The following is a 22,439-nucleotide window of genomic DNA, read 5'->3' as shown; positions in this document are numbered from 1 at the left end:
ACCCATCCCTCTGCCCACCACCCCTCTATCAACCTGCAGTTTGTTCTCTTAGTTACCAGTCTGTTTCCAGGTTTGCCTCAATTTCCCACCCCCCATGTTCATCTGTTTTACTTCTTAAGTTCCACATATGAGTGAAATAATATGGTATTTTTCATTCTCTGATTGACTTATTTTGCTTATCATAATACTTTCTAGCTCCATCTATGTTGTTACAAATGGCAATATTTCATTTTTTATGGATCAGTAATATTCAATTATATATTTATATATCTCTGTATGTCTCTATCTCTATCTCTATCTACATCTATTTATCTATCTATCACTTCTTTGTTCACTCATCAGTGGATGGACATTTGGGCCCTTTCCATAATTTGGCTATTGTTGATAACGCTACTATAAACATCAGGGTACATGTATCCCTTCAGATCAGTACTTTTGTATCCTTTGGGTAAATACCTAGGAGTACAATTGCTGGATAGTAGGGTAGTTCTGTTTTTAATTTTTCTGAGAAACTTCCATACTGTTTTCCAGGGTGACTGCACCAGTTTGAATTTATACAAAGAGTGTAAGAGGCTCTCCTTTCTCTTCACCCTCACCATCATATTGTTTCCTGAGTTGTTAATTTTAGCCATTCTGACGGGTGTGAGGTGATATCTGTCAACAAATGGTGTTGGGAAAATTGGATAGTAACATGCAAAAGAATGAAACTGGACCACTTTCTTACACCATACACAAAAATAAATTTAAAATGGATGGAAGATCTAAATGTGAGACAGAACACAATCAAAATCCTAGAGGAGAACACAGGTGGTTACCTCTTTGACAATGGCCATAGCAACTTCTTACTAGACACATCTCTGGAGGCAAGAGAAACAAAACCAAAAATAAACTATTGAGACTTCATCAAGAGAAAAAGCTTATGCACAGTGAAGGAAACAATCAACAAAACTAAAAGGCAATGTTTGGAATGGCAGAAGATTTTTGCAAATGGCATATCTGATAAAGGGTTAGTATCTAAAATCTATAGAGAACTTAACAAACTTAACATCCAAAAAACAAATAATCCAGTTAAAAAATGGGCAGAAGACAGGAATAGACATTTTTTTTTTCCAAAGAAGACATCCAGATGGCTAACAGATACATGAAAAGATGTTTCGTATCACTCATCTCCAGAGAAATACAAATCAAAATTACAATGAGATATAACAATGTATTTGCCATTTTTCCTGCTCTCCACTTCCATCCAATGTTCAATTCAGCCTCAGATCATCATACCATTTCTTGTTGCTTCTCATTCTCTACCACACTTCTTAAATTTTTTAAAATTTTTTATTTATTTTTGAGAGAGAGAGAGAGAGAGCAGGGGAAAGGCAGAGAGCATCAGGTGAAAACCTATTGATCATCATTCAGTTTAACTGTCTCATCTTTTTTTTTTTTCTCAACGTTTTTTATTTATTTTTGGGACAGAGAGAGACAGAGCATGAACGGGGGAGGGGCAGAGAGAGAGGGAGACACAGAATCGGAAACAGGCTCCAGGCTCCGAGCCATCAGCCCAGAGCCTGACGCGGGGCTTGAACTCCCGGACCGCGAGATCGTGACCTGGCTGAAGTCGGACGCTTAACCGACTGCGCCACCCAGGCGCCCCATTAACTGTCTCATCTTGTAAAGAATCCCTTCCTCAGAAGATTGGTTACTGCCTTCTCTGATTATAGAGATCATTATTCCACATATAATCTTGCTACTGTACTCATATTTGTATGCCCAACTTTCCCTTAGAGTCACCAAGCTCTTCAGTAGCTACCATTTATTTAGTTTCTATTCTGTATAAGGAAGTGCACTTTTCACTCTAGATGCATATGAAGTAGATGCTAGTCCTTTTTCAAGTTTATGGGTTGGAACACTCCTCAGAGACTAACAGTTGTTAAGGGGAAGATTCAAGACTCTAATAAAAGTCTTTCAAATCCCAAAGCTCTAATTTGCATCATAGTGTAATTTGCATAATACCAATTAGAACCATATCATATCATTCACTTCGAATAGATGATAAATCTGAGCCTCAGATGTCAAAACTTGTCCACATCCAGAGACAGGACTGGATTTAAAAATATTCTAGGACAACATACCCATTTCCCATTCCATCAGAGATTTACAGATAAATGACTAGGTAAAGACTTCCATGACCACATGGGTTTATAAGGAAAGAACTAAAAAAGACTGAAAAATAAAGCTTAGGTATTGAGATTTTAGGCTTAGTAAATGAGCGACAGAAGCAGGTTTATGGAGTAGAGGAACCTACTAGATTCCAGATGGCAGGTCTTGTCTTAATTATTAGAAGTGTGAAGTGATGATAGGCTTTTAGGAAAAATTCTTAACTGGAAATTTGGAGTAATTTCAATATGAACTCCAAACCTATTTGCAGCAAATGGTTACTGGGCTAGCCTAATTTATAGAAAGCTTGGTTAATTTCTCACATTCTGACCTACATCTTTCAATCACAGTAAGTAGTCTTTAACACCAGGCACTGCAAAGTGAGGCAAATTCTCATTCATTGGATGTAGTGGAAAGACGATGAGAGATTGGTGGCACTATCGATTCATTAATGTAAGAAGTCATTATCGATCATCTGTGATGTATAGGAAGATATTATAGACAAGTGTTACACGTTGAAAAGTGAAGTAAGCTTATATTTTAGAAATGGAGGCATGCAATCAACAAGTACACAGGGAAATGAATTTACAAATGGTATGAGCTGTGCTGTGAAGGAAATAAATACAAGACTATGATTTTTTAAAGTAATAATGCCTGTGCACATGGTAGGTAAGGGGAAGTCTCTTGATCACGTAGTCAAAAAATTCCTCTCTGATGACATGATATTTGAGTTTAGAAGGCCACTAAAAATGAAAGAAATCAAGGAAGCACATCTTCAGAAAATAAAACATGTGCAAAACCTGAGGTGGGAGCACAACTGAGTGAAAACCAGAAGGAAAGAAGGCTACTTCAAGATTAGTGTTATTTTATAGATACATCTTTCAGAAACTGCTATCCCAGTCATTTTTTCTTTCCTTGTCCTAGTAGCAAAGGAAGAGTTGGATTATTGAGTTGAATCTCAAATCATTATCTCACAAAGGAACATGTGCCAACTGTTGGTTCACCTTGCAAATAATACTCCCAGAGATGCCAACCACACTGTTATCCAAATACCAATCATCTAAACAAGGCTAGTCTAGTGGATTCTCTCACATAAATCTCTTATATCAAAACTGCACATACAGAAATATTTTTTTCATTCACTTAACCCTGTGTGGCTTCATGCTTATAAAAACAGATGATGGAGTAAGATAGAAGTGGATCATGTTAAGTATACCTAATAATGCTGTGTTACCACATTCCAGTTTCTTTACTACTTAATGCCTCCATTTCCCTATAATCTAGAAAAGGAATGATAATGGAATCAACCTCACAATATTTGTGTGAATATTTAATAGTTCATGCAAATCCCTTACCAAATGCCTAGTGCATAGTAGATTTCAGCAAATGTTCGTATCATTACTATTATAAGCTCTGCTTACAAGTCAAACATCTCTATAGCCATATTATGTTGATTTATACAGAATTATCTCTACTCCTTTTCTTCATTTAAGCAAAATGTCATTGCATCTGTCTTTTGAACATTAGGCTAAACTCTGTTTAACTTTTATAAAGATGAGAATGAGAAATATAAATATACTGTAGAGAAAAATCTCAAATTCCAGGTTAATACTTGCTTTCCTTTTTTGTTTCAACAATAAATACATACAAATACAAACATAGTTTGAAGTCCTATTTCATTATATATCTAGTTAATTGAGCTTCATTGGAGTAAAAAACTTGTGAGAGCGTGTGTGGGTGTGTGTTGGGGGTGTGTGTTTGGAGTGTGTGTGTTTGAGGTGGTGTGTATGTTAGGGCGTGTGTATGTTAGGGCGTGTGCATGTTAGGGTGGGAAAAGAGAGAATGAGGGGCAGACATTTCATTCTTCTATTGGTAGAAAGATTATTTAGAAACAAAACTAAAGGTAGACATTAATGCAGATTTATTTGGATATAGAATTTTAAAAGATGATTATCTCAGATCCAGGCTTAATACCCGTATTTAATAGTTGCATAAATTGCCATTAATAGGTGTTGTACTTTTAAACATTCAAGGTTGTAGAGGACACTAAACACCAGTGATAAATAATAAACATAATACGGGCAAGCCAGAAGAAATCCTCACAGTCATGTCCACTTGAATGTCTAATAGGTATTTTAATATGTACAAAATAAATATATATTTTAAATCTACTTTCAACATGATTCTGATGCAATCTGATATTTCTCAGTAAGTAGAAATCCATTCTTTCAGTTTCCTAGGCCCAATTTTTCCAGCCATTTTCACTTATCTCTTTCATATATTTCTCATCCATATCCATCAGCAAATCCTATCAAATCTACCTTGAAAAAATGTCCAGAGTCCAGCTATTTCTTATAATCATCATAACAACCCCACTGTATAGGCCCTGGCAGCCCTAACTTAGGGCATTGCAGTAGCTTCCAAACTGGTATCCCTGCTTCCACCCCTCCCTCAATGGTCTGGTCTCCATCCAGTAACCAAAAAGACCAGATATATTGCATTTATATTAACATCAATCAGGTAGCTTCCCCCTCACACATATTAAGCCAAATATTTTACTTGTTTCATTTTTTAGTTTTTATTTTTCTTTAATTTTTTAATTTTTACTTATTTTTGAGAGAGAGGGGGAGAGAGAGAGAGAGTGGGGAGGGGCAGATAGAGAGGGAGACACAGAAATGGAAGCAGGCTCCAGGCTCTGAGCTGTCAGCACAGAGCACCATGAGGAGCTCGAACTCACGAACTGTGAGGTCATGACCTGAGCCGAAGTATGACGCTTAACCAACCGTGCCACCCAGGCGCCCCTAAGCTAAAGTTTTTAAATGACCCATAAGACAACCAGCTATGTCACTGCCTTCATTTTTTACCATTTTTTCATCCTTAAATCTGCTGCTTTCACAGTGTCCTCTCATTCTCTTTATCGTTATGCCAATTTCTGCTTTAAGGACTATCAGTTGCTACCTCGTGACCTGAATTATTTTCTCCTGGATGTCTATAGTGGTTGACCTTACTTCCTTTAGGTATCTGCTGAAGTGTCACTTCCACAGAGGCCTTTCCTATTAAGTCTATATAAAATAGCTAGCCTTTACACCACTTGTGATCCAACCAACTGTGCTGTATTTTTCCCTAAAACTCCTATTAGTACCTGAAATGTATTAATTTATGTCTAGAGCCTTTCTTTTGTCCCTACTAAATAGTACTCAATCGGGTAGTTTACTTAGGGAGAGGAGAGGACTTTGTGTGGAATCCCAGCAACTCAAGAACCATAAATGGTAATTTGTAGGTACTCAGTATTTTTTTATTTAAAAAAAATCAATGTGAATGATTTACATACAAATAGTGGCTATATGGACAAACACAGGTAAACTTAAGGAAAAAAAGCTATAACTGAAGCATTCCTAGTACAATATGACATCTAAGAAATATATGGAAGGTATTTAAATTACTCCTTAAAAATTAATGTGCTTAATATTTTGCTTACAACATGAAATTTAACACCAAAAAAGAACAAAAGCAACATAAACCTTTTTCTGACCATTGATGAAATTATTTCCTTACGAGGAAAACATTTATAATACTGAACTATGTGCTGTATTCCTCATAAAGATACATGTAAACTATGGTACAAGTTCAGAGAAGGGACCACAGTGGTTTTCAATGCAAGATGAGTGGAAAATCACACTAAAAATTTCTAGATTGACCATCTAAAGTCCAAACTTCAGCCTTAATCCAGATCTACTGAAGTGAATCTCTGAGAATAAAGTCCAAGAATATTCACTTGTAAAAATAATCTCCCAGATGTTATTTATCTGTATTGTTGTGACATCTGTATTATTATAAACATCTGTCAGTAGACTTGTGTTGACAAAAGCCTACTTGATTAAATGAACCATGTGTCTGAGTCAAGCCTTATTATCTTATATTAAGGTGTCAGATGTAAATTAAGAGAGTTACATTATTATTTTTAATTTTATTTTAGAGAGAGGGAGTTCGCATGAGCCAGGAAGAGGGGTGGAGGGAGAGAGAGGAGAGAATCTCAAGTAGGCTTCAGGCTCAGCATGAATCCTGACACAGGGCTCGATCCCACAACTCTGGGATCATGACCTGAGCCTAAATCAAGAGTTGGACACTCAACCAGCGGAACCACCGAAGCGCCCCAATTAAATTGTTTTTAAACCTTTGCTAATGCTTATTAAATTTGGTATTGTGAACAATATTAAACTTCATTTTGATTTAGTACAAGCCATATTTATATCTGGGTTTGCATTATTCTCTTCCCACTGAGAACATTAAAACCACCAAGAGAAATTTTGGTTGCCTATGATGATGAATATTTCTATCTAATTCAATAAGGAAGAAATGTGGATTTGGGGGAAACTTTATAAAATTGTTCTTGGAGTGTATTTCATTTATTTGTGATAAATATATCATCTCTGTAAAACTAGGGATTAGAAATCAGTTTACCTTGCTGCATCTATTAGCATATAGCTAAAAAAGGCTAAGCTGTATAATTCTTTCTTGTGTAGAAATTCTGGGTAAACAAGTATTGCAAGATGTCAATTTTAAATTGCACTTCTCCCTGTATTAAAGCATACTTGACATTCCCTTAATAAAAATGACAAATCAAATAAACATAATTAGCAAATATTTTTTAAAACAAAAATGGAAAAAAGCAAACACTATTTTCTATATGCTTGATACATGTAACAAAATGGATATAATTAGTGAAATAATGAGTAAAATAAGCAAGATTGAAAAGTACATTATAGTATAAAGTTTTTAAGTTACAAAGTGACAAACACTAAATAATATAATCTGATGAAAATACAAGAAGAAGCAATGTAATAAAAATGGTTATTTGGGTATGGGAGGGAGCATGCAAACGATAAGGGTGTAGCATTGAAGTTGCACGACAACTAAGAGATTCTAATACTCTCACTGAAAACGTTTGTCAAAATTTATCTCTTGTGAGATTAAATAGTAATTGATTGATATAAATTCTGCCTTATGAAATGAAAAAATGTCTAATGTTGTAATGTATGAATTAACATTCTCAAAATTATAAACAGAACCTAATTTTAGGATGTTAAAAGAGAATTACCTCAGATATGGTACATATTTATCTTAGACACTGAAAACCGACTAGTGTCAAGCATCTTATTCACTGCGAACATAGTTCCTTAGAAAAGAACAATAACAACAACAGCAAAAACTTCTCAAACAACAACAACAAAAAACCATCCAGCTGTACTTGAAGATATTTGGGGATTATTTGCTTTTTATCAAAAGCTATTTATTTGATTTATGCCTATTCTGGAAGATTCCAAACTAGAAACTTCTTTATAATGAATCAATAAATTAATAATTTATTCAACAAATTAAAGATAAGATGTGTGGCAATGGTTTCTAATAAAAATTTTGTGTTTTTCCCTTTTTAATTCAATTTTGATACCTTACTTTATTATTTCTATGCACTTTTGAATCTGCTGACTATTCTAAGTATAGTGATCATGATACAAGATAACTCTGAGTTTTGTAAATAACCTTCTCATTAATATGCTTCCACAGCCAAGGAAAGGCAACATTCAAAGGGGATTTATTCACATAAAGGGAGACAGATGTGCCTCCTAACCTAAAATATTTGAAAGTAAAAGAAATGTGATACAAGTAAAAGCATGCTTATGGATGAATATGAGTATGTCCTTTTAAAAGGAAAAGGTAACCATTTCTTCTGTTGATTTGGGGTAAAATTCCACAGTGCCTTTAGCTGCTTTCTGATGGTAGGAATATTCTTTCAGTTCTCATTTTCAATGTAGGTTACTTGTATGATGTGAAATATTCTTAATGTATCAGGCAATTTGTCTGAAATCTTCTCTAATGGCTCCTAATTATTTTCTCCTATATTATACTTGGTGGGTGGGATGAAATAGATAACTAAAAATAAGCATGTCTCACATGTATTAAGTCCTTAAAATGCACCAGAAACTGTTGTGAACAATTTGTACATATTAACTCTTAAATTTTAACTTTCTCTGAGCTAAGCAATTGTTGCCTCCATGCAAAGGAGAATAAAACAAGTCACAGACAAGTAAATTGTCCAAGGTCACATAGGTAGTCAGAAGTAAGATCTGAGATATGAAGTTTTGTTTAATTGCAGACCTTATGCTCTTAACCATTATGCTTTATTATATCAAGGTTGTTAATCTATTATCGCCTGAAGAATTAAACATCTAGAGAGTTAGCACAACTAAACACATGATTGAGGGAAACAAATGTTCCAATGCTTAGTACACTATTATGTAGCCAAAAGAAAATCAATATGATTATCTGGTTTTTATATACATATATTTATTAAATAATGCCATATTTAAAATAATTGTGCTTTATAGCCATAAAAAAACCCTCCAGTCTTCTTTAAATTTCTTTTACTTGAGAGAGAGAGAGAGAGAGAGAGAGAGAGAGAGAGAGAGAGAGAGAAAGCTGGGAAGAGGGGACCAGGGAGAGAGAGGGAGAATTTCAGGCAGGCTCCATGTTGGGCATGGATCCCACAATCCTGGGATTATGACCTAAGCTGAAACTAAGGGTCAGAAGCTCACCTGACTGAACCACCTAGGCACCCCCAAATCACTAGTCTTTAAATGCCTAAGCTTTGTAGGCACAGAACCAATAATATATTTATTTAGACCAGTTATGAACTCTGTTATTATGCTCCTTTGTGAGTAATTGAAATGGATATGGAATTTTAAACTGATTATGCTTACATATTGTGGGTTAAGTCAACATCAGTGAAGAAACTGGACTTCTTATAATATAGTCCCATTAAAAATGTTGGGAAAAAAGAAAATTGAGTCATTTGATTTTGGGTTCTGTCTAGTGCCCTACCAAAATAGAAGTGTCATTCATATTTTTATTCAGCCATACATGTGTAGTCTGCAGAATGACTGTATAGTCATTCTAAATACCTACGTTTAAGAGTCTATGAAACAAAATCATTTATTTAACGTCAAATAAGAGGGACAGTAAGATATGAGGGGGAAAAAACCACACTGTTCCAACCTCAGAGTTTTCAGAATCCAGAAAACTCAGTCTTAGGCTAGCATATACTCAGTTTGAAAGAATAATCACCTAGATTTTAGGTGCTAAATCAGAAGTCAGCAAACTGTAGTCCAAATGCCTAATGTGACCTTCTGCTTGTTTTTGTTTGCTTTCCATGTTGAACTAAGAAAGTATTTTTTTACCCTCAATGTTGAAAACAATCAAAAGCATCATATTGCCTGATGCATGAAAGTTATAGGAAATCAAAATTTGGCAGCTGTATATAAGGTTTGTTTGTGGTTTTTTTTCAAACACTAAGCACATTCATTCCTTTATGTATTGCCCATGGCTGTTTTTGCAATACATGGACATATTTCCGATGTTATGAAAGATGGTATAAATTGCAAAGCCTAAAATATTTGCTTTCTTTATAGAAAGATGTGCTGCCCCTCACAAATACTACCCATATGACATGGTAGCTGGGGAATTATCTTGCCGTGTGAAAGGAGCTAATCTCCATTCCTTTGGAGTGAATCTTTTCTGAGTAACTCAGTTTACTCTTCTTCATTAGATATGTCCATCTTGAACACTGGTTGTGACCGATTATTACAATCTTTATTTATAAATACTGTGTTTCTGTTGTCAGATATATAGTATTTTGTATCATATATGCAATATTACATTATGTAATCATGGTGTTAGTTTGAAAAAAAAAAAAAAAACCTAAAAGCAGTTCTTATCCACAAATACTAGCACATTTAAATAGAAATAAATAATGTATTATTTATTTGTTAAAGCATGAGCTATGTCTTTGGATGTAATTTAAAGAAATTATAACTTTAGGATAGATTAAAGTTGGGAATAAAACTAATCCTGGGGGATTTAACTATACCTCACATTTCTCAAGAGCAGTTCCCCCCACCCCCCAATTATATTTTGGAGGACTCTCTTGTCTTATTTTCTTAAAGCAACTTAATTTCCTTGCAGATCACAATATTAAAAATTAAATTCATACTGAGGACCTATATCTAAAAAAACAAAACAAAAGAATGGTTATCTCAGGTAAACTGTTCTACCATATAAATGAGAACTCTGGATTCTACACTATTGGAACAAAACTCTCCCTCCAGGCTTAATCTTCCATCAGAAAACTTTCTGTGTTGACTATATGAAAACTTCAATAGTTCTAAAGTTAAGGTACACATCTAATAATAAAGAATGGTATAATCTCTTCATACACTAGTATGAATAAACCTTTTCTTTGACTTTTATTGTATTACGCAATTTGGCTAGGAATACTAATAATAAATTTTCTATTCAATTGTTAAACAGTTCTAGGATAGCCTTAATCGTATTCTTTCACTATATTTATTTCACTTTTTTCCATAAGGTTTTCTTTTATTGAAAAGGCCATTCACAAAATACCATGTCCATAGATTACACAATATGGAGCACTTGTGTAGGGGCCAAGGTAATCTTCTCTGTATCATTGCAATTTTAATATATGCACTACAGAAGTGAGCACCATATTTTTTATTTTTTTTTTTGGAAGTGTATTTATTCATTTTGAGAGAGACAGAGACAGCACCAGTGGGGAAGGGGCAGAGAGAGAAGGAGAGAGAAAATCCCAAGCATGGACCATGCTGCCAGCACAGAGCCCGATGCGGGGCTCAAAACCATGAAGCCAAGAGATCATGACCTGAGCCAAAACCAAGAGTAGGACACTAAACTGACTGACCCACCCAGGCACCCCTATATTTTTTATTTCTAATGACTTCATTTATACCCGCAGTTTCTTTATCACTAATATATACCTTAGCTATCCAAAGGCTACATTGGCAGCTCCACATTCCCTCTTGAGCATCAAACCTGTGTCTCCCCAGTGTCCATTGAATATTCCTCTGCATGTTTCATGAACAACTTAATCTCATAATGTTCAAACCTGAATTAATTTAGCTTTTCTTTTCTTTTCCAAATTTACTTCATGTTGAGTATTCTTAATCAGTGAATGCTATCAATGTCCAGTCACTTTTCCGAAGCCAAAATACCGGCATTATTCTAGACCTTTTCCTTACACTTTCTCCTCATTGCTGTGCATTCCCTCTCTCCACACATTGAAACATCTGGAGAGTACCAACTTTAGCTCCTAAGTATCTCCCTCTCTGAGTACTAAATACTCTTTTCTGTTCAACAGTCACATCCTCAGTTTGATTCATCATCTCTTATGCTCATGATGTTTATATTAGTCTCTTTACTAGATTCCTTGCCTAAATTCATTCTCAAACTATCCATATTCCATAATGCTTGCAAAATGAATAGGTAAATCAGATTCATTTTTTTAAACAAGTTTGCTTAAATAATTCAGTACACACTGCCCAAGTTAAGTTCAAATATTGTTATGGCATAAGGAGTTCTGAGTCTTCATCCTATATCCTCCAAAATGCATGTCTTTTTTACTTAATTGTATCCTATAATTCAGCCTTGCTGAATTAGGGTCATTTCCCAGAACATGTTAATTTCTTCCTTGTACTTCTGGGCCTTTGGATAAAAAGCTCTATCTAGTTTGTTCTCTTAACTTTCTACCTGACCAATTCCTGCTGGATCTTTAAAACCCAGCTTAATTGTAATATCATCTGAAAAGTTTTTTCTAGTGTTGTCAGTGAAAATGGCAGAGTAAAGAAATCCAAAAGTTCATCCCTCCAAAGGCAACAAAATCTTGTAAAAACTGTCAGAATCAACCTTTTCGGAATTCTGGAAACAGATCAAAAGCTTGCAACAACGAAGGCAAGATTTAAGTAAGAAAAGTATTCTGAATCTTGGTAAGAACAGAGAGATTTTTGGTATTTTAACTGTCCCTGTTCTCATTTCACATTCCCCAGTTAATACACAACCCTTATACAGGTACCAGTACCAAAGGGTGGACAAGAACTCATTCTCAAAGAATCGTGGCTATTTGTTTTGACCTGTCTAATGGCTCTCTGAAAGACCAGCTTAGAGGGTTTGCCTTTATCCTGCCTAACTTGGAACTCTACAGGTGCTGAGGCAGCTTTCTGGGGCATTTGTCAAAAACATTTACAGGGAGATGTATATCTGTCTGAAACAATGGATAACACTTGGAGAAAATCACTCACTAATGAAAGAGCTTAGGAGAAAAGACTAGGGAATGAGATGCTTTAGGGAAACACCTGTTTTTAAAAGCTTCAACATAGTCCTGGGAATCTAGAAAGTCATGTGACTTTTCAGAGCAGGGCACATGCTCAATAAAGAATAAAGAAGGCCCTAAGCTCTCACTCTGACTGCCCTTCAGTATCTACACAGGGAGGAAGTAAAGGCTAAGGCAGAGTTGTAGACTGCTTAGCTGAGTGTTGAAGACATGCCCAGCATACATACATGCCACTGGAAAAGATTGGAGTTTATTGTTTCCAAGTGTTTAAGCAAATCTCTGTCCAGTCTCTAGCTCGTCACCAAACTAATAGAAACATTAGTGGCAACACATGACCCAGAATAGGGACTTTACAAATTAGCTCTGAAAAGTGACCAAACAAAGAATAGCAACAAGGAAAAACAGCAAACCTTGGGGGCATTGGGTAATCTGATTTCCAGAGTTGCCAAATTATTATATTAAAAATGTTCAGTTTTCAACAAAAATATGATGCATACAACTAATATGATCATATATGGCCCATAAACAGGAGGAGAGAAAACTCAATAAACAGAAACTGTCCCTAAGGAAGCCCAAAATTGATCTTGTTAGATTAACTAATCTACTTTATGTTTCTATTTCTAGAATATGTTCAGAGTTGGCAAATCCATTGAGACAAAATATATTATTGGTTTCTAGGGGAAGGGACAGGGGAAAATAAGGAGTGACTCCTTAAAATGGGTATGGAGTTTCTCTTTGAGGTGATTAAAACTTTCAGGAATTAGGTGGTGGTGATGGTTGCACAACATTGTGAATATGCTGCATAGCACCGAATTGTATAATTTAAAATGTTTAAGGTGGAGAATCTTATGTCATATGAATGTATCTAAATAAAAATATGAGTTCCTCCACCCACTGAAAAACCTTTCAAGACTTCTTCATATTAGGTTTGATACTCTCTATAGGTATCCTGGGTTCCTGTTACATATCTCTAACAGGAGAAATTGCTATTTATTTGCATGTCTTTTCACCTTGACTGTGGATTTATGGGTATTAGTGATAATACGTCTGTCTGATAGCTATAAGTGTGCTTGAGGTACAAATCCACCACACTGGAAAAATTTTATAATAGAACGTGCCTGCTAGGGATTTGTCTGTGATCATAAGGCAGATTCAAAATGAGAATGGTAATTGCCCTGAAAGTAACTGTCTAGAAGGAATATAGTAAATAGAATACGCTATAGCTATTCATCTTTCACAGGTGGTCAAAAACAGCCACCTTTTGGAGTGGACACAGAGAGCCTTTTTCTGAGCCATCAAAGGCATTGCTATAGCTTGAAACATGCTAAGCACAAGTGAAACAGTTCAACTGTAAGATTCATAAAATTAAAATATAGGATATTATACACATTGTGTCAGAAAAAAGTAAAATAGAAGAGTAAATGCTACAGAAAGAGCTAATGGGGATATTGTGACAGGATCTGGGCCTGAATAATGGTTATTTAAACCTTCACAGTGACTCACCATCTCCCCATCTGTATACAGAATTCTACCATGTCCAATTGGGTCGTTATCAAAATAAATGTGGTTAACAGATGTCTTCAAAGTCTAAGACAATTAATTGGATATGATGGAACAAGAATACATTTGAAAATTATCATAAGTTTGCAGGATTTGATAGCTAGAAAAACTGTAGTGCTTGTAATAGAATGAGGAAGACTAGAAGTCAATCCATTTTGAGTAAAAGATGATAACAAAGAGGATTGGACATGTTAGTATGAAGACCAAGTGGAACATAGATATAAAATGTGAGAACTCAGGGTAAGGACAGACCTTTCTTAATATAAGCCAAGAGTTTTTGCAAACAAAATAAAAGTAGAGGCTCTTCAAATTCACTGGGTTTTCTTGCTACAAATGACAGCCAGAAATTCATGTAACAAATAAGGAACATATTTTAGGCAAATTATTTTCTTTTTGTTGTTGTTTTTGTTTCAGTTTTTATTTTATTATAATAAACTTAATGCTGCAATCCAGCTAGACTTGGAGGGGAGTAAGGAAAACATGGAACCCATAGAACTGCAGGAAGAACACAGAGATCATAGGATATTTCCAGCAGATGGGGATGAAGGCGTGCTCTCCTGAGCTACAGAAGGAATGGTATCATAGTTAAGATAAAACACAAGTCAAATTTATTAGATTTGTCCACAATCAGCAATGGTGATCTTCTTACTGGTCTTGTCATTCCCGGACCCAGACCACTGCATGGCTTCCACAATGTTCATGCCCTCTTATACTTTGCCAAGTATAACCACTTCCTTGACATTCAACCACTTAATCTTGGCAGTGCAAATGAAAAACTAGGAACCATTTGTGTCGTGTCCATCATATACCATGGACAAGATGTCAGGACACATATGCTTCAGGATAAAATTCTCATCATCAAATTTCTACCCCTGGATGGACTCACTGCCACCATCCTGGCACATTAATCCTGGAATAATTCTATGAAAGCAGTAGTTTTTGAAACCAAATCCTTTTCCCCAGTGCTCAGAGCATGACAGTTCTCTGCTGTCTTTGGAACTTTGTCTGGAAACAACTCACAGGAGGTGCAGTTGAAGGGCTCACAGTCCATAGTGATGTCGAAAAACACAGTGGTGCTGACCACGGCTGGGTGGCATGGATAGTGTGGGGTGGCAGCATCCACAAGGCAAGCAACTTTTCTTCTAATTCATATTTCTAATAATTGTTCTGATTATTAATTCGTTAAGACATGTAATCAATATTTGCCAAAGGCCCAATATATGTTGAGAATAGATGGAGAAATACTATTTACAAAGATCCCATCTTTATGCAGCATACATAGTGATGAAGTTAAATATGTCAATCAAGGAAGGTCCTAAAGTTTGATTTAAGAGTATCAGTGAGTATATACATTGCAAATCTGTTAGCACATAATCTTTCTGCCCTCTTTTCCTCAGTAGATTAATTCACTGTTATTATTAAATTCATGGCAAGTCCCATAAGCTGCTTCACCAAGTGGAAGCATTTTCACTAAACTACTCAGTTCTGACCTTAGTACTGCTTCCTTAGTTTGTCATTATTTTATGTACCAATAATGTGCTATGTAAAAACTGTTTATTGCTGGGGCTTGGCTCAGAGCATATAAAATCAAGGTAGAGTAGATTGTTTTCCTGTCACACACAAAATTTTACAGTCTAGAAAATGAAGCAAATTTATACAAATTTATACAAATATGAAATTATTAATTAGAGTTTGGAAGGAGATGCATAGCTTGTTAGCTATAGGTAAAACCTGTCCAACTCAATGTTTTCATCAGAATTTGATATTAAGAGTTAAATACCAGTACCCAGGATCATGATTCAGTAGAATATCCTGTGTCAGAGCAAAATGACTAGCCAAAGTGACAGGAGGTATTTTATGTCTCGTTCCACTAGCATAGTCTACGGTAGGCTCTTCATTCTCAGAAGTCAAGATGGTAGCATCTTGCTTGATTAGAACTATATTTATAATCATGTATGTCTCCAAATTTCAAGTTTAATTCCTTTAAAAATATCAACATTAATTAGATATAATGTATTTAAATTTTAACTTAGAATAGATTTATTTACAACATAACTGAAAAGTCTATAAATAGTACTTTAATTAGGTAAAGGATCTAAACAAAAAGAAAGCCTATAAGCAGAATATACATTCATTTCAAGTAAGATTGGAGGAATTACTATGGAATGATCATGCGCTAAGCCACAGAGACATTTTTAATAAATTCCAAAGTGGAAATCAGTTTGTATGACCAAGGTAAAATTGTTCTGGAAATTTATTTTGAATTTTTGAGCAAAGACAGTCTAGTGACAGACAACTTCAACTCAGATCGTTGATGAATGGATATGAATTGGATATAAAAAGTCAAGGAAAGTGTATGCAAGGGAATGCATTGCAGTGAAAAAAATATTGTGAGCACAGATACAGAAGTCAAGTATAGGTGATAAGTTAGGGAAATGGCATATAGTTAAACTTGGCCAGAATTGAATGGTTATGAAGAATATGCTAAGAAGGAATAGATCCAATCATTAGTCTTTGTATTAGCCATGACTTATTATTAGCAAGTGATATTTCTTATGGAATTATGGAATTCTAAGATGTGCAGCTTATTAGAGACTGTTTATATATAGCTAGATGGAGGAAATGTTAGGTTTTTTTTTCTCTTTTCAGGTAGCATGATGACTGGCATAAAAAGCTTTAGCAGAACATGTTTTATCTGCTGTAGCAGAAAATATCTTAAAAAGAATTTTGATCAACTCAGCTTGATTCACATGTTCATCTCTAAATCAGTTTTTTTCTGGCTGAGGGAATGGAGTTCCATTTGGTTGGACTTAGGTTAAATCACCACCACACCACCCTGCTAATTGAAATTGTTCCAATGGCTTATATCTGTTTTCCATTGCTGAATAACAAATTACTACAAACTTACAAGCATAATACAACACACAGTTATTGTCTCATAGTTTCCATGGTCAGGAGTGCAGGCAGTTTAGTAGGGTCCTTTTTTCAGGGACTGAATGCCCATCTCTATTGACTGCTTAGCTAAACTAGTCCACATTATCTTACCGTGACATCCATTTTTGTGGCCAAGTGGATGGCGGGCCTTGAACTGACACTAATCCCTCTCAAGAGTGCAAGGATGTGCCCTCAATAACAGCCCCAGAGCCACAAGACTTCCTCCAACATCCCTTGCTATATGCACTCTCCCCTGCCTCCCTGGTCTTTCCTCTTGTGAGCCCCTTGGTAAGATACCCCACCCATAGAAGCTTACCAAAATCCTGCTTCCTTTGGTTTGAACAGACCAATACAGCCTCAGCCTGGGAACTCCAAAGCATGCAACCCTTAGATCCTAATAATGGCATGTGTCGCATGTCCTACTGTGTTCTCTCTACCTGCCTTGAGTTTCCCGCATGCCCTTGGGGGTGTGACCTGCGTCTCCTCCAGGACCTATGAATAATAAATGTGTCTATCTTACTTTCTCTTGTGGTCTTCTGTTGAATCACTGTTCACCATCTGACACTCTGGGGGTCCACTTAATAGATGCTAATTTAACAAAGTCAATAATCTGGAAACTAGACAAGACAGTAATCTACTTCAAATACCTTCAGATTGTTGGCAAAATTCATTTCTTTTCTTTTTTTCTTAAATTTTTATTTTAGTGTTTATTTTTGAGAGAGAGAAAGAGAGAGAAAGAGCAGGGGAGGGGCAGAGACAGAGGGAGATGCAGAATCTGAAGTAGCTCCAGGTTCTGAGCTGTCAGCACAAAGCCCAACAGGAGGCTCAAACTCACGAATAGTGAGATCATGACCTAAGCCAAAGTTGGATGCTTTAACCAACTGACCCACCCAGGTGCCTCATAATAAAAATAAATAAATAAATAGATAAATAATATTAATTAATTAATTAAATTAACTAAATAATACAAATAATAGTTTTTTTCTTATTAATACAGTATTTGTCTTCTCTGTGTCAAATTCTGAACCAACCACTTTCTCCGCATAGGGAGGTATAGGAAAAGGAACATACAAAGCATATGAGACCTGGGAGAAAGACCCAGGGCAGGTGAAGACAGCTCTGTCATATGGAGAAGAGGATGACAAAGGCCACCATCAGGCAAAAAAAAAACCATCGCCTCTGAGACAGAAAAGCCTAGAATGGCACAGTCTAGGAGAAGAGCTCCTGCTTCAAAAAGGGGCTCCTGGCCTAACCAATGATGAGGCTCCCAAACACAGTCCCAATTCCAGCCTCAGAGGCAGCCACCCCTACCATGGCTCCCCCAGCCCCAATGAACTTGGCTGCTGTGTCACTGCCCCATGAAATGGCACTGGTTCTCAATATGTGGCTAGGAGTAAGTGAGGTCAGGGGACACATGGCTGCCAAGCTGCTAAGGCTCTCATCTGTCAGGGTCTCCAGTGGTTTTAGCACTACTACTGCAGATAGTGATTGGCTCAACAGCTGAGAGGTGCTCTTGACCAAGAAGGTGGGGGAGAACTTTGCACAGGCATACATTTTCAGGGGATGAGGGGCTGTGGCGGGAGCACTGTTCCCAATGCAGAGAAGACAACTCATTTCTTGTGATTGTAAGAGGTCTCCCTTTTCTTCCTGGCCATTAGTGAGGGACCAGTCTCGACATTTATAGACTGCTTGTAGTTTCTTTTCATGTGGGCCCTCAACACATTAGTACTAACTTCAATGTCTGTAAGGAATTTTCTTTTTCTTTTTTCAGTTTGCTATTCATTGCTTGACCAGATACCATTCCTTAAGGTCTATAATAATTTCTCAAATAAATGCATGCATTTTTTTTTGAAATCTTTGCTTTAAAAATTAAATATAGTCTCCAAGGTGTTCTGATATAATTTTTCACTCAGATTTACCTATTGATTTTCTTTGAATTATCACCTCAAATCCTTGCTTGCTAATCTACTTTTTTCTCACATTCACATCTTTTTCCAAAAACAATGCCTTGTTTATAGAAATAAACTTTTACAACCCTTTAGCTACTTGGCTTGTCCAGCATGCCTGAATTCATTGATTAAAAGCAATGTCCAGAGGTGAATGGCATAAATACCTTTCTTGACCAGCCTAAGACAACCATGGAGGAAATTTACACTTTTCTGAAATTTGTAATAACAGCTATTACCTGTATTAAGTGTTTCTCAGAAACTACATTTAAAGCTTTAAATCTTCTTCTAGAGTTATTATTCCTTTCTAGATTAACATCAATATTTTAGTGATCCCTTAAAATATTATTTTTATACTGAACACATTTTCTGACATAATAAACACTTGTAAAAGACAATATCTGAATTATTTTCCTCAGTATATAAGGCCTAAGTTAATATAGCTATTTTTTAATCTGACAAAACTCAATAGCATGTTAAGCCTGTGGTCAATGTTTTCAAATATTTTAAGGAATGTTTTTGTTTATCCATGTCTCAATAATCTTACAATTACAAAGTTTATTTTTCTCAAACACAAGATCTAATATTCATATTTGCCAAATTTACTATTGTTATTATAAGTCCAATTTTTAAAAGAAGTATAATTTATCCATGCAGGACTAACTAACCTTAGCATTATTGATGTGCCTATTAGTATGAAAAGTAGGCCTTCTAGGTCTTTATTGCCAACTATTAACTAATATAGAGTGCAGGTTGAAGGTCAGAAACTTTGACATGCATTTTACTATAAGCTGGCATCAGTTTATGAACAAACCCTTTGAGAGTATTATTTTCATTTATAGTTAGGACCATTTAATCACATTAGATCTAAGATTTATATGAGACCTTACTATGAGCATCACTAAAATCAAGGCAAAGATATGTGAGCCCTTTTTTTATTTTTTAAGTTTATTTATTTAGAAAGTCAGGGGAGGGGCAAAGAGAGCAGGAGAGACAGAGAATCCCAAGCAGGCTCCATGCTGTCAGTGCAGAGAGCCCAAATTGGGGCTTGAACTCACCAACTGCAAGATTATGACCTGAGCTGAAATCAAGATTGAGGTCTTAACCCACTGAGCCACCCAGGTACCCCTTTGTGAATCCTTTCTAGCTCTCTTCTCCTCAATAGATGTACTGATTCCCCTCTCTCTTCTTTCAGTTCTTTTCTCAAATGTTCTCTTTTCCATTAGGGCCTCCATTGTTACCCTTTCTAAATGGTAACACCCTTCACCCCAAGCACTCCCTGGTTCCTTCTTTATCTTTTTTCATTTTCTCATTTTACATATATAATTATTTGTCAGTTAGCCCTCTCCTTAGAATGTAAGTTCCATGAGAGCAAGGGTTTCATTTGCTGGTTTGTTGTTGTTGCTATTGTTATTTGTTTACAACACGTGTTCACAGAATCTAAGGAAGGGCTTGGAAATAACAGACACCAATGACTATTTGCACGTGAATGTGTATGTTACTTTCATAAGTCATAACATTTTATTAATTTTTAAAAATTTATTTATTTTGAGAGAGGGAGAGAGAGCGTGAACATAGAGATGGGAGGGGCAGAGAGAGGGAGAGAGGGAGAGAGAGAAAATCCCAAGCAGTCTCCATGCCATCTGCTCAGAGCCCAATGTGGGGCTCGAACCCACAAACTGTGAGATCTTGACCTGAGCTGAAACCAAGAGTCGGGACATTCAACTGTCTGAGCCACCCAGGTGTGACTATTAGTCACAATATTTTAAAGAATGACATTGCGTCATATTACTACATATGAACATAACTTGTTCTTCATAAACTCTTATTTATGTTTCCTGATCATCAACCTTTGCAAGATGACACTTCTTTAATCATTCCTTATAGAATTCTCCTCAAATATTAAAATCAGTATAATTTAAAAATAATTTTTATTCTCTACTGTCCTCTCATCTTTTCCCAGCTATTTTCTTTCATCCTTCAAAAAATTTTCAATTCCTTTAGAAAATTATATAAAAGTCTAAATCAAAATATTGTTCACTATTTTTACTTACAAAAATGATTATAAATAATGAACTTCTCAAAATGGAAGTGTATATTATTCCTCAAACTGTATTTTGCAAAAGTACACGATGTTATGTTACCTTGTCTAGTAACTTTTTAAGCTTCTAATGTTAGTGTAGGCATAGAATCTGAACACTTTACCTAAATATTAAACTTCTCTTAAAAAGACATTAATAGGCAAAGAAATTTTAATATATTCCTTTCCATAACCAAGAGTAATATTAACATTCATCTAGTGAAATTCTCCAGAAAAGGAAAGACCTGTTAAGAGATTTAAAATGCTGGAAGAGAGCCTGCATTTACTATAAATGCATACTAAGAACCTTGCTGTATCGCACTTTAGAAATTAAAGTTCAAGAACCATTGCTAATGAAAGTAAAAGATAATTACTATTCAAAAGTCATTTTAGTTTAATGCCAAGAATTAATTTAAAATAATTTCACATTTGACCTAAAGACCCTTATGTTTTGGCCTACATCTGTATACTGCAAGTTCCCTTGTGAAATGTAATGAATTGTCTTGTTTTAATATCAACTACTTTTCTTTTTTTAAAAGTCTACTTAGAATAGAGCTTGCTCATGGGTTTTCTTATACATGACAGTTAAGAACTCCATCATTTTTAAATTATGAATTAATTCTTCTTTTACAGAGCTATTTAGATAGTCTTTGCTTACTTCTGGATTAAAATGTAACAATTACTCCCTAAGGGTACCTATCATTATATACTAGCTGTGCAATAATGTGCTCTCTCTTACCCCTTGAACTACCATTATATCCCAGCATACAGTTTGTTTTCATCCACGAGTAAAGCAGAACAAAAAGATGAGTATATTTACAAAATGTATAGCTATTGGCTTACCTAGACCTTGAGATGACTCTGCTGAATATACATGATTGACAGATCACTTTGCTACTTTCATTACTACTACTAAACATTGAAGCAAACACAGTGGAATAATGGATAATTCTAAGATCTCACTATTCATCCTTCTTAATTTGAATCTACCTGGGGATAAATTCTCAGTTACTCCTGATCTTCAAATTGTGGGCCTCTCCTCTGTTACCTTCTTATTTATTTGCTAAAAATTTCTAGGACAGATTTTTCCCAAACTGCTTTTTGTAACATAGTAACTTGTGTTGGGGTTGCTTAAAATGAAACTCAATTTCTGAAAATTGTTAAATTTTGAAAGGGAATTAATATTTAATTTGAAAATGGATATTCTGAATCATCATAGGAGAATATAGTATGGGATGACCGTAAATTATTCTAACTACATTTTCTTTCTTTCATTCTTTCTTGCTTGCTTGCTTGCTTTCTTGCTTTCTTTCCTTTTTATTTATTTATTTTTTTCTCTCTTCAAAAACCTCATTACCTTTTGGTGGTCAGTTTTGGAAATAAAGGAAAAATAATATTCATGATTTTTACATCTCATTTTAATTTCAGATGTGATTCCTAAACAGATGAGGACTAAATTCAGTCTATGGTATTCCACTAACAACTAAATATCAGGTTAAATACAGTTAACTGACAATTTTCACCACTGAATCTTTGGAAGACTTCCTAAGAATTCAGTTAAGATAGTCCATGGCAC

At 35.4% G+C, this 22,439-nt stretch overlaps 1 protein-coding gene and 1 non-coding gene across 2 annotated transcripts; both read right to left on the bottom strand.

Moving 5' to 3' along the window:
• Positions 1-10,599: 10,599 nt before the first annotated feature.
• Positions 10,600-10,701, bottom strand: LOC125156834 (U6 spliceosomal RNA). The gene has a single exon (XR_007148809.1). It is a non-coding gene; the product is annotated as a U6 spliceosomal RNA (small nuclear RNA).
• Positions 10,702-18,085: 7,384 nt separating this feature from the next.
• On the bottom strand, positions 18,086-18,451 carry LOC125156206 (ATP synthase F(0) complex subunit C2, mitochondrial-like). Its single transcript, XM_047841970.1, has one exon. It carries the CDS (start codon positions 18,449-18,451, stop codon positions 18,086-18,088), a length of 366 nt encoding a protein of 121 aa, XP_047697926.1.
• Positions 18,452-22,439: the final 3,988 nt, after the last annotated feature.

This window comes from Prionailurus viverrinus, chromosome F2 (genome assembly GCF_022837055.1).
Source record: "Prionailurus viverrinus isolate Anna chromosome F2, UM_Priviv_1.0, whole genome shotgun sequence".
Taxonomy (NCBI): domain Eukaryota; kingdom Metazoa; phylum Chordata; class Mammalia; order Carnivora; family Felidae; genus Prionailurus; species Prionailurus viverrinus.
Note: the sequence above shows the minus strand (reverse complement) of the source record. Positions and strands in the feature narration are given on the sequence as shown.